This window comes from Chrysochloris asiatica, unplaced genomic scaffold, assembly GCF_000296735.1.
Source record: "Chrysochloris asiatica unplaced genomic scaffold, ChrAsi1.0 scaffold00042, whole genome shotgun sequence".
In the NCBI taxonomy this organism is placed as follows: Eukaryota; Metazoa; Chordata; class Mammalia; order Afrosoricida; family Chrysochloridae; genus Chrysochloris; species Chrysochloris asiatica.
In genome coordinates, this window is record NW_006408560.1 from 12,381,118 (window position 1) to 12,394,729 (window position 13,612).

Consider the following 13,612-nt stretch of genomic DNA (forward strand, 5'->3'; position numbering starts at 1 on the left):
GCTAGCTGACCAGAACTCAACCAGATGAAGATAAAGATGTTTAATACTGTAAGCAAGTGTAAATTGCTACAATCTAATGAACTGGACTTTTGCTTATGGGTGCAGTTGCTAAAAATTCTAACTGGAATGGAAGGATTCTTCATATTAAGGAACAAGCTTGTTTCCTCAGTGTACTGGGTTGATGTTGTTAAGTGCCGTCGAGTTGGTTCTGACCCATAGTGACCCTGTATAGGGTCACCAAGCAGCTGGTGAGCTTGAACCGAAGACCTTTAAATTCAAACTTGACTTTGCAGTCCTGTGCAGTAACCCACAGTACCAAACCAGGACTCCAGGGATGGGCAATTTCGATACTAGACAAAAAGGGAGGTTATAAAGGCATGAAGTGGCTGGTTTACAAGCTTTTCATGAGTGTGCTTAGTTTCAGAATGAGGCAGGTAAGGTAAGATCCCCACTGAATAGTTTTCATGTTTTCCAAATGGATCTGATGAAAGGGGATGGGCGGGGGGTGATGGTAATAGGATTTTTTAAATTCAATTGTGAGTAATTGTTAACAGGATTGTGATTTTCACAACTGTAACTGTAGATGATGTGTAACTAAAAGGGGGAAGCAGTTAATCTTTCAGTTCAGGAAGAGATGATCCCATGACCCTCAAGAAGGAAGATCAGGGTTGCAGCGAGAGATCCAACCTAGAAAAGCAGTGACAGCAGAGGGAGTGGCAGAGGCGGTGGCCTGGAGAAACAGAGCAGCTTCGGGCTCTAGGCCCATGGACTAGTAAGGCTGTGTGTGCCTGCGAGCAGAAAGTTGGCTTGCAGAATATGCCCTCTGGACATTTAAATGAATACATAATTTTTGTTTTATATGTGTACATCACATTTTCTTTGTTCATTTGTGAAATATAAGACGTAAATGAGGAACCCCTGTTGTTGTGGGAGGGGAATGTAATCAGTTCCGACCCATAGCGACCCTGTACAGGGTTTCCGAGGATTTAAATCTTTACGGGAGCAGAATGCCTCGTCTTTCTCCTGCGGAACAGCTGGTAGTTTCGAACTGCTGATCTTGCGGTTCGCAGCCCGATTCGTAACCACTATGCTACCAGAAGAACCCATTTGTCTCTAACTAACCCTGGTGGCACTTACGATAAGTACTGAACTGCTAACCACAAGGTCAGCAGTTCAAACTGCTCTTCCGGATCAAGATGAGGCTTTCTACTCTCATAAAGACCACTGCCTCAGAAACCCAATGTAATGTTGATATGAGTCAGAATTGACTTGATGAAAACAGGTAAAAAAAAAACCAACAACAAACACACAAGTACTCAAAACACTAGAAAGGTAAGTATTCTCTGGTCCTATCTCTTCCAGGAAAACAGATGTCCTAGGACAACTTTCACCTCACAAGTCTGACCAGTCAAGATTACATGAGACCATCAGAGGTTGTTGTTGTTGTTAAGTACCGTGTAGTCGGTTCCAACTCATAGTGACCCTGCAGAGGGTTTCCGAGGCTGTAAATCTTTACAAGAGCAGAACACCTCATCTTTCTCCCACGGAACCAAGGGTAGTTTTGAAATGCCAACCTTCAGGTTAGCAGCCAGATTTGTAACCTGTTACCATCGGGTAACAACTATGAAATTCTGCCATACAATGAATCCCTTCTTCCCCAGAGATCAGAAGTTAAAAAAAAAAAAAAAAGTACCGAAATGGAATTGAAGGAAGCTTAGGAAACCCAAGTCTCCATCAAGTTTACCAGTAGTTCCCCAAACTAGAACAGAAGATAACAGGCTATGGGGGTGGGGTGTACAGTTTCTATGACAACACTGACTAGAGCAGTTTCTCCCACAAATCAGCATTTACAATGGCATTTTTCGCAAGACTGAAAAGGGAGAAGGAGAAAACACATCTTGGTGCCCTCACATGAGCATGTGCAAACGAGCCTGTATCAAACACAGAACCCAAGATGGGAGTCCAACAAAAGATTCAGAGACCCTACTGGGTTGGAGGAACCCACAACAGTTGCTGTTCTCTCTCTCCCTCTTTTTAAAATTCCTCCCACAGAGGATCAGTTCTCTTTACAACGAAATAAAATTTGTATAAATCAAGATTTGATACGTTGCTTAAAGGAATGCTAAATACCATCAAGTCGGTTCTAACTCCTACTGAACCTGCATAGGGTTTCCAGACTTTAAATCTTTTCAAAAGCAGAAAGCCTTATCTTTCTCCCTCTGGGTGACTGGTGGGATCAAACCACTGACCTTGTAGTTACCAGTTCAGTGTTTATCTTATGGAGTCACCATTTAAAGGAATAAAGGAAGTCATCTGACTTTTCTTTCAAGTCAGAGCCTATGCACTAATCAATAAAATCTCTTTCCCAAACCAGATCACCCATGGTCCTGGGAAAAATTCAACTTTGAGCTTTTCCAATTCCAGGTTTAACGCGTCCAAACCTTTCAGCCAGCCCACTTACGCCCACTTGAAGGATATATACTTCCCTTCAGATAATAATGGGATTCTCCACTGCAAAAATTGGGCGGTGGGGCACACACAATGATGACACCGTGCCAATTTGGATTCAACAGATGATGGCTGACAAGTTTCAGTTACGAAATGAGTTTTGTTTAAATGCTACCATCTTCCATTCCAGAGATTCCTCCAAGCACACCACACCTTAAGACAAGAAACTGACAATGGTGCTGGTGCTCTAAGTAAGATCAGGGTCAAAGACAGAAGGGGATTAGCCTACTTCTGGTATTCAGCCACAGATGGAATTCAAAAGAAAAGAGTTAATAGAAAAATTAGGCTTGAGTCTTTGAGTAAAGGACTGCTCTAATTTACTCTGTTCACTAATGTAGCTACCCAGGGAGACACAGTGTCCTTGGGGAATTTAAATTTCACCAAGGGGGAGAGGCAAGTTGGAAGGAAAGGAGTAGAGCTATCTGCCCCAGAGCAAACAAAGGTGGAGTCTAAACGGAGGCACTCAGAGCAAAGGGCTATTTGCTTCTCCCTGGAGTGTGTGCTCTTGAATGGGGGGAAGAGAAAGGCAATCAGCAGGAAAGCAAATCTAAACCAAAGGAAGGTGATAAAAGGCAGTTGCTCAGTCTACCAAGCTCTGAGAGTCACACAATCATCACACAGACAATCTAAACCCTCCAGAGACTAGGAATTTGGGACTAAAGCCAGAATCAAAACTGCTGTTCAGAGCCCACTCATTCCCTCAACAGTACTCCTAAAATTGTTAGATCCGTAAAAAAAAGAGAACTATCAGGGGGAACTGTTAAGTGCAGTTGAGTCAGTTCCAACCCATAGTGACCCTGTGTATAGGGTTTCCGAGGAGCAGCTGGTGAGCCTGAACCACCAATATTGCAGTTCAAGTAGCTTTGCAGTCTGATGCATTAGCACACAGCGCCACACTTAAGAAATTAGGAGAGGGGAGTTTTTTAAATCAGGGCACAAACACCAGTGTTCATGGCAGACAGTAGCCAAAAGGTGGGAAACAACCTAAATGTCCAGCAAGGGATGAATGGATAAATAACATGTGGTACATACCCACAATGGAATTCTAGTCCATCAATAGGAAAAATTAAGTCTTGATACACAGATGGCACTGGACATAATGCCGAGTGAAATCAGTTAATCACACACACACACACACACACAAAGACAAATATTGTATCTCATTTGTATAAAAGTCACACTGATTAAGGTCAGGGTTGCACAGAGATTATTATAATTCTATTAGGTGTAATAAAAAAGTTGTGTTGTTGTTCAATGCCACTGAGTTGGCTGTGACTCACAGCAATCCTGTCCAGAGTTTCCGAGGAGCATCTAGTGAGTTTGAACTGCCAGCCTTGTGGTTCAAATCAACTTTTAAGGTCAAGTGCTTATCTTACAGCATCACACCAGAATTCCACCTGTAAAAAGTTGAAGGGGGGGGGGGAGGAGGAGAATGGCTGCTGCTGTCTAACCGCATGGGGTGGTTCCTTGGCTTCGAGGTTTGGGTTCAGGATGTTGTGGGATAGCCTAGTTTAAGTGGTCTAATAGCATGTTTTAAATCCTTCTAGTCTATCACCTAGTTCCTTGCATTGGGCATGGGGTTTTAAAAGCTTGCAAGCAGTTATGCACAGCACAACAACTGGCTTCCACTCACCTGGAGCAACAGAGGAAGGAGGAGAATCAGGAATGTGGAATGCCTGGCTAATTGCCTCTAGGAACAACTGCATTCTTTGCACTAAGACCAGAAGAATTAGATAGTCCCCAACCACCATTACTGGAGTCCTGGTGTGGCGCTGTGAGTGACTGCCAGACTGCAAAGCCGGTTGAACTGCAAGGTTTGGGGATTCAAGCTCACCAGCTGCTCCTCGGAAACCCTATACAGAGTCACTATGGGTCAGAAATGACTCAACAGCACTTAACAACAACCAATTCTGAACACTTCGTTTAAAGATTCTATAGAAAACTCCAGATAAAAAGGGGTAAAATACAGCCCAGAATTGCAAATTCTCATGGAGTCCAGGCTTTCTGGCGTAACAGTGGGTGGATAAACCCCTGAAACTGCTGCCTTTTTTGTTCAGTGCTGTTGAGCCGGTTCTAACTCAAAGGAACCCTTTATAGGGTTTCCAAGGAGCGGGTGGTGAGTCTGAACCTCTGACCTTGCAGTCACACTAAAACTATTGCCCTTAGACATCTTTAAACCTTAAACCAAAAATATCTTATTAAAAATCAAACAACTGTTTAAATTAACTAGTAAAAAAACGTCTTGTCTTGAACATTATGCTCTTTTAAGAACTATCTATATGGGATCAAAGGAAGATCTGGTTGTGTAGTGGTTACAGGTCAGGCTGCTAACCTCAAAGTCAGTAGTTTGAAACTACCAGCTGTTATGCAGGAGAAAGAGTAGGCTTTCTGCTCAAGACTTCCAGCCTCAGAAACCCTATGCAGGGTCACTAGGAGTGGGAACCAACTCCACAGTACACTACCACATGGGATCACATTGACAACAGCAACTCAGAAGATTAGACCTTAGAGGGCAGTGAGTCTGTTACTGAGTGAGGAACAACTTCAGAAAGGAAAGGGAGAATGGTTGCATAACTGGAACAATGTAAGTAATGTCACTGAACTGCACATGGAGAAAGTGTTGAATCGGGGTATGTTTTGTGGTGTGGTGTATATTCTCAACAAAACAAAATTTAGAGAGAGAAAAAAAAAAAAAAAAAAACTGAGGGTTTTAAAAAAAAAAAATGGAGAAGACTGCATTTAAGTTTCACACTGTCTTCTTTAAAGTTTAGCAAGAATTGCAAAGGAAACTCAAAATCGAAAGTGTACTTGAAAAGATGTTTATGAAAGGTCACTCTCCAGACCAAAAGCAGAACAGAAAGATGAATACTAGAGCAACCCTAATGTCTTATCTTTAGATTCCTCCAGCTTCCCAACAAGGATGGCTTGGATGTTCACACAAAGCAACCAGAAAAGTAATTAAGTGACAATCCCACTAACACACGGGATACCATCAGGGAGTGGGCTAACTTCTGGCTCCAAAGGAGGGAGGAGCTGGCAAATCCCACACTCCAGGATGCTCTTAGAGGCAAAGAGGCAGTCCAAGCACCCCCAACAGAAGGATGGATTAAAGTTCACTAGAGCAGATAGCCAAAGATTAGGATTCCTCAAAATGAGAGGATACTACTTTCATCAATATTTACCTATCACTCTATTTTTTCCATTCTTAGTACTTCCTCACTAGACCTCAACTATTCAGTAAGAAAATTTGTCAGTGAGGGAGTAGTTCAAGAAATCTCTGAAGCTGTTCCCTCTGCTGCATATCACCCAAGTCCTAAGAGTGGAATAAAGGAGCCAAATTTTCCTAGAAAGTACCAAATCCTGGGTGAGGGGAGTGTAGGACAGTAGTATTCACACTACCACACACTCTTTTAGTACTCCTTCTTGTTGTTAGTGTTCTCGAGTTGGTTCCAACTCACTTTGACTCTGTATAGGGTTTCCAAGGAGGGGCTGGTGGGTTTGAACCACCAACCTTGGGGTTAGCAGTACAGTACTGATCCTACAAGGCTACACCAGGACTCCAAAAGTACTTCTAAGAGGCCCATATTTAGATGTTGAGACTCTGTAGCTCAAAATAAGCTTGTTCCTCCAGCGATCCTGTCTTCTCTTTTAAGGCTATGTGGTTTCCAGCCAGAACAAAGTGATAAGAAAGTGTCTCTAGTCACAATGAGTCCCCATCAGCCCATCTCACTTAAATTGATAATTAGATGTTCTGTCACACAGAGCAAAAATTCACCTACAAAAACATGACTGAGGAAGACAACACACTCCCAGCATTTTCATGTCCAATTAGAAAAAGTGAGTGTTGCAACCAGCTTTTTAAGTATTAACCTGAGTGCTTGGTAAGCAGCTTTCCCCCTAGCTCCCACACTTATCTGAATTCCACTATCTTCCATGCAAACAAAAAACAAAAAACATTAATCCTGAGACACTCCTCAGAGAAACTGAAAAGAAAAAACTTACCAAGGCAAAGAACAAAGAACACCAATAAACCACAGAGTTCTTTCATTAGGTCTTCAAATTTTAGCAACAGTTACTTTCCTCGGCAGGCTCAGAAGTCTCCAAAGCTACAGTCTCAACTCAGACTGTGCACCCTAGGTGTTCTAAACAATCAAACCCAAGAATCACTATTCATTCCATTTTCAGCTGAGCAAATATGATTTTTGCTTTTATTTTTGAAGACACTGTGCTGAATAACTGGAAAAGTAGCAAAGGAACATCACTAAAGTGCCTAGGACCTCACTATTGTCGCCACCACATTGTCCGGAGTCCTGGTGTGGTGCTGTGGGTTAATGCGCTGAACTGCAAAGTTGGATTGAGTAGCAGGGTCGGCGGTTCAAGCTCAGCAGCCTCTCCTAGGAAACCCTATACAGGGTCGCTACGGCTCGGTACCTACTCGACGGCACTTAACAACCATATTGTCCAGGTCAATCAGAAACCTTAGCAGAGAATGATGGTAGTCCATCTGATTCTCTGATACATTCGCTCGCTCATCAACTCTGGTTGGAGGAAGTGTTCTTAACCAGTTCGGCTTGCACTGATCACACTTCAACAATAAAGACCCGACTCCAGCAGAAGTTTCTGCCTTACAGGTCACCATAGGTAGGGCCAGACAAGTTAGGTTGCCGCCTACATTTGCACTAAAGAGTGAAGTAACACCTCCTCCCCTCCCGCTTCACGCGGAAGGATAGATAGGGTATAGCAGAAGCAAGGGTTCCCCGTTAAGAGGAAAGGGCCCCAGGCCAGAGGATGGGAGGCGGTGCTGTGGCCTCAACCTCCTCCAGGGAGGGCACCGCGCTTCCTCCCAGCCGACTGCTGCCTCATTTCCTGAGTAGGAGGAGGGAGCGGAAAAAACTGCCAGAAGGCCGGGCTGGGGGCTTTCCGGCGGTTCCCACCCTTACCCTGTCACAGTAGGTTAGGTCCTGCCCCTCCTAGACCAGAGAAGCACCCACCCACTCTCACCCCTTGGGCCGGAAACCTCAAGAGCAAAGTCCTCCCCCTTCATCGGGAAGTGGGGGAGGGAGACGCCGCTGAGCCCCTCCCCCGGCCGCGCCCGGCTCCGAGGTACTGAATGAATGAGCTGGGAGAAAAAGAGGAAAATCACTTCCTAGGCTCTGCGGAGGCTCGATTCCTTCAAAGGTCAAGTCTGCTCGCCCGAGCGCCTCAGTTCCCCCCTCGCTCGCTTGCTGCCCCTCTGGAGGTATGCCCCACCCAACCTTCGGGCTCCAACTTCATCTCCAAGAATACTGACTCTCTGAGAACCGTGCTCCACCGCAAGAGACCCAATTCGAGATCCCGGGTGCTCCAGCGCCTGCCCCTCCCTCATGCACCTCACTCGCTCCCTACCTGTTCCCGAGCCCGCCTTTCTCCCTCCACTTCCCGCTGGAGGCGTTCGGCCCTCTCCTCGGCATCATCGGCCTGCTGCTGCAGAACCTGGATCTTGCGCTTCACCGCCTCGATGGTGGTGATCCCAGCCATGGTGCCCACCCAGCTTTTGCTAACACTCCTGTTCCAGCCTCCTCCGCTCGGCGTAGCAGCCACTTCTCACTCCTACTTCCGCCTGCTCCGCCCTAAAATACCGGAACTCACCCACCCACCCGGATGTGACGTGGCCTCCGTCATACCCTCTCACCGCCTGGCAGGCGGGAAAGCGGTACACAAGAGGGAACCTCAAGGCTGGAGGGATCCTCGAGGCTAGAGTAAGGGGCGGGGCTTCCCAGTCGCCCTAGGCGACCACTCCTAGGGCTGGTAAAGGAGGGCGGGGTTAGGAAAAGAGAGGACTACTATGATAACCCGCAAGGCGTGTCTTGGTCTAGTCTCGCTGACCAGGTTGTTGTTGTTATATGCCTTGGAGTCGATTCCGACTCATAGTGACCCTGTACAGGGTTTCCCCTGTAAATCTTTATAGGAGCAGAAAGCCTCATATTTCTACCGGAACAGCTGGTAGTTTCGAACTGTTGACCCTGAGTTTCGCAGCCCGATTCATAACCACTACGCTACCAGAGCTCCTTGAGCAGATAGGCTGGCCATAAAGGCTGTTCAAACTCACCAGCCGCTCCTCAGAAACCGTATACTGGGTCGCTATTGGTCGGAAAAGACTCGATGGCACTTAACAACAATCCACAAGTAAAGTGCTGTCTTTACAAACTCTCAGCTGATCCCTCACTCACCAAGTGCTAACCTGCCTCCATTTACCTGCTAGGGCTCCCTGTATCCTCTCTAAACATCCTTGTCAGTTCGACTCATAGTGACCCTGAATGGAATTTACAAGGAGACGCTGATGGGTTTGGACTGCCAATCTTGAGGTTAGCAGTCCAGTGCTTATTCTATAAGGCCACACGAAGACTCGTTAAGTGCCATGAGTCAATTCTGACTCCTAGCGACCCTGTATAGGATTTCCATGGAGTGGCTGGTGGGTTTGAACCAACAACTTTGTGGTTAGCAGTCCAGTGCTTATCCTACAGAGCCACACCAGGACTGCTACAACCCCCTAATTCTTCCCACTCCACAACAATCTCCAAAATCAAGTTCTAAGAAAAGCCTAACAGCCTCCCTCGCTCTGCAGTCTCGTTCCTAGGTATGCTCAGGTAGTACCCTTCCATTTCCTGAAAGTCAATTTAGGGAACAATCTAAATTTAGGGATGGAAACGATGGACAAGTTGGCAAAGTTCCAAGCTTAACTATTACATTTAAGATTCAGGTCTTTTTTTCTTGTTTTTTGAGAGTCCGTATACATCAACAATTAACTGATCTGCCAGTCCTTCCAAACTTTTAAGGACTCAGAACTTGGGAATTAATCTTTGCTTAGAATCTCTTTTGTAGATGAGAAGATGTACTTTTTTTTTCAGGAAGGAATCCCCTGTTACAGCCCACTGATACAAGATCCTTGGTGCAAGAGCCTGGAAAACTATCCTTGGTGCAAGAGCCTGGTAATGAGCATCCATTCAGTTAAAACTTTCGGGTTCACTGCCTCCTCTGTTTCTGGTGCCAAAAGAAGCTATTTATGAGTTAAAAACTATCCATAAAAGACTTTCATGCTGGATTTCTGAAAATGCAATAGTAAATAGACTTGAGAATTGTATTATCTTCCCTCTTATTTTGTTGTATTCCTCTTACTTTTCCAGGAATCCTGGTATGGTGCTGTAGGATCAGCACTAGACTGCAAACCACAAAGTCAGCAGTTTAAATCCAGCTGCTCCTCAGAAACCCTATACAGGGTCTCTGTGAGTCAGAATTGACTCAGCAGCACTTCACAACAACGATAGATAACTCTCTCCTCTGTGCAACTCTTAATTTCCCCTTGAGAATTAGGGTGTAGAACTGCACTTAGAATTCAGAATCCTAACCGCTGAAATATAGATAGATGCTGGCCTCCAGAGACTCCCTCCAGAGACTCTGTTTTATCTCCTTTTGGATATATTGAAAAATAAGAATGTTCAAAGGAAACGGCTCTTGCAGACAGTAATTTGCTTAGTAACCTGTACATTTTGATATCTTCCACCTCTAGGTATTGGGAAGGAAGATCAGGGTTCGGAATCTTAGTAAACTCTAAATGGTGGCCTAAGAATGATTCCTACTTGTTGAGGAGAAATCTGATTGGAGCACTCATGGTAGCAGCTGTGAGACTTTGTCTTCTGGATTTTGATCAGCAGGGGGCACTACTGCACCTTCCTGTGCTACATGAAGAAGAAGCAGAAGACCTTGTCCTAGATAAATGAAAGGGGTGCCGAGCGCATCACTGCATTCCTAAGGCTGGTAGATTTGGACAGATAATCTCCTCTTGATCCAGAGAAGCAGATGGGCTGATTCCCTTTAAAAGTATGGTGGATGGGCAGCGAGGGGCCCAGTTCTTTTTCCTGTGACAGACATACAACAACATATCAACAGGTGTAAATGTTCCTCACTGCCAGTCCTTTCACTATCTTTCTCACATCCTCTCCCTACAAATGGATGCTATCCATTGCATGCCTCATTCCCCTTGTGTCTCCCTAAAAAGCTATTGATTTCACCTCATATTAAAAAGACCTTAAACTTGGGGAGGTAAAAACAAAAGTTTGGACTAACCACATCCTTGCCCTTTTTTTCTTCAAACAGTTATAGCAAATCCTAAACTTTCCAGAAAAGCTTCCCAGGTAACCAGATCTCCTGTGTAAGCATACAGTTTTTAACTTCCTCCTCCTTCCCCTTCCCTTACATCTACATTAAGATAATGTGTTGCTAATTTATTAATTTCAAGGGCAGAAGCTGAACTGTTAATTTCTTTGTGTTGGACAGAGAGCACAATGTTTCAAAAGATACATGTATTATGCTGTTGATAACTCTGACCCTTTTCTAGCTAGTCTCTCAGTTATCTTTGTGGCATACTTCAAGGTTGAAAATACAGAGAATTCGTGATTGCGGGCTAATATGAAGTGAAAACAAAAAGGATTTTTACATGTGATAATTCAGCCTTTGAGAAGCTGAGTATTTGACTCAAATTTACAGAGTAAGTTCTGGTGGTGATATTTTGCCCTTTAAAGTTCCTAATTCGTTTCTGTTATTCTTTTTTACCTAAGGACCTCCCTGATGTCCTATGAGCAGTGCTTCCTGCAGCATCTCTGTGGCTTGAGATCAGATGCCCAAATTGGCCAAGATAAATAAACTCATAGAGAGCCAGGGTCAACGTGACCTCCTTTGTCCCATATGAAATCCAAGCTGGCTTTGTTGGGTACTTGGGAGATGAGAGATTCCCTATTAATACACATATCTACATGCCAAGCCTTGGACACAAAAGCTAAGAATGTGTTTGGGGGGAGGGGTGGAATAAGTGATAGCAGTGTGGATTTAGAGTCCCCTTTTTTTGTCCCATTCTTGGGAAAGAGAATTCCTGGACTAGGGCTAGGACAAAAAGATAAGACTTCTACATGTCTTTCAGAAAGAAATATATGACATGACAAGAGTATACCAGCATGTGGTTAGATGCAAAGATGTACATGAGTATATATGATTATCTGTCTGTGGCCCTACAAGTATGTATATGTCAAAGTACGTTTGAAGTTCAGTGATATATTAAAATCAAGATCTATATGTGGATATTAAACCCATCCTCATCTCTGTAATACTTACATCAGCTGCCTTCTTCTCAGCCAGCTCCAGCTTCTCCTGGGCATCCTTCAAAGCTTCAGAATACTTATCCAGCTCATCCTCTGTCCCTTTCAGCTTCTTCTGCATAGCTGCCAGCTCGTCCTCTAGCTGCAGGAGCCCAGAGAGTCACATACACATACACAACAGTGCAATCTTGGACCCTGGGTTTTTAAGCCCTGATGTACCACTGAGCTCAACCTCTATGCTACCATCCTCAAAGAGACATACTTTGCCCCCAGCCATTTCCACCTTAATGTTCCATATGTTATACTTTGGCCTTGGCCTGCGATCCTGTGACCTTAGGATGACCAAGCCATACTGGGTTTCATCCCACGACTCTAGCAATATCTAAGGGCATAGATATCTGTGATTCTGTTTAAAGGAAAAGAGATGCTGCATACCAGGCTTTCATCTTCTTTGGGCTCTTCCAAAAGATAGTCTGCTCCTACTTAAATCCAGCAGACATGCTGACTCTAAGGGGTCACTGACTTTCACAACACACAGGTAGTCTGAGGCAGTTACCCCAGATGTCCTTTGTCCCTCCAGTGAAGCTTAGGAAGAAGAATTCTTCCTACCCAAAGAAGGAGCTGGCACCACTGGTCACTGCATTTCCCAAGAAAACTCTCTCCCATCTCAGTCTTTATTCACCAGCTAGTGACAGAGATCAATGCCAGCGCCTACCTGTTTACTTCTTTCTTCTGCCTGTTTCTGCTCCGCTTCAGCTTGTTCTGCCCGATCCAGAGCATTCTCCTTGTCCAACTTCAGCATCTGCATCTTTTTCTTGATGGCCTCCATCATGAGCAGTGGCAGTTGGGCTCACTTGTGAGCACTGGAGAATGGAGACTAGTCAAGAAAGGAAGGGCTGCTGCCTGAATGACTGCAAGTTCCCCAAATGTGAGCCTTTATCTCTGCTCATGGCTCCACCTCTTATCCCTAACATGGTCCTTTCAGCTCCCTCCACCCCATTTCTCCTCCTAGGGGAACACCGGGTGAGACACTTTGATGGACTGACATCACCAGCAAAGAAAAATTTGGGAACAGCTGAGGCTGATTTTAGACAATGGAAAGTGGGGGAGGGGAGAGCTCCCAGAAACTTTCCACTCATTCTAGGCAGCTCTATGGGTATTTTACTCTTCTCTTCAGGGCACCCTGAGCAGACAGAGGGAAAGAGAAAACACAAATAGAGCGAAGGGTACTTGGGCAATTTTAGAATAGCAGTGAGGTTTCATCTGAGGGTCTTATTTGCCTTTCAACTTTTCTCTTAGTCTCACTCACCCAGACTGAGTTGGATGCAGCTCAGACTCTGCTAGTTGAGTTTTATCTTTTGATTTATGGTATCCAGGAAGCTTGGGTAACAGTGAGGAGGGCAGGTCACTCATGATCCTTAACAATTCTCCTAGATCCCTAGATGAAATTGCTTTGCTATTTTGGGAGACCCTAACTAGCAGGGAGAAACTCTGGTGGTGTAATGGGTTACGTGTTGGACTGCTAATTGCAGGGTCAGCAGTTCAATTCCACCAGCTGTTCAATGAGAGAAAGATGAGACTTTCTGCTCCCATAAAGATTAGCAGTCTTGGAAACCCTATTCAGGGTTGCTATGAGTTGAAACCGACACAAAGGCACACAGTCACCAACAATACCAACTGCAGGGAGCTATCATTCCTCCCTGCTAAGAATCACAGGGATGGATGAAGAGAGTAGGCTGAGATATGGAAGTCCATCTCAGAACTTGAAGTAGGGTGGGGAGAAAGTAGGGAAGGATGAGAGTGAACCAGACAGGCTCAAATTCTGTTTTTCCACAGTGATCTTTAAATCGAACTTTTGTACTTACACACATCAATGTCTGTGCTGTTTCTACTCTTAACTCACCTTCTGCCCTCTTCTTATACCTCTCCCATCAAAATTATAATCACCAACTCTATTCTCCATGGCTTAGTTCCAG

At 44.7% G+C, this 13,612-nt stretch overlaps 1 protein-coding gene across 9 annotated transcripts in view; it reads right to left on the reverse strand.

Annotated features, from left to right (window-relative positions):
* TPM3 (tropomyosin 3) overlaps positions 1–12,548 on the reverse strand; it is a 30,022-nt gene extending 17,474 nt beyond the window's left edge. For 2 of the 9 annotated variants that reach the window (XM_006861489.1, XM_006861490.1), the window contains exons 1-2: positions 12,352–12,484; positions 11,653–11,778 (exon numbers count right to left, since the gene is read on the reverse strand). In XM_006861489.1, the coding sequence (XP_006861551.1) occupies positions 11,653–11,778; positions 12,352–12,468 (243 nt within the window). In that variant the 5' untranslated portion in view covers positions 12,469–12,484. Of the gene's footprint in view, positions 1–7,893; positions 8,134–11,652; positions 11,779–12,351 lie in introns of those variants that run through there. The other 7 variants (XM_006861492.1, XM_006861491.1, XM_006861488.1 and 4 more) reach the window with 7 other exon arrangements.
* Between the last annotated feature and the right edge of the window lie 1,064 nt (positions 12,549–13,612).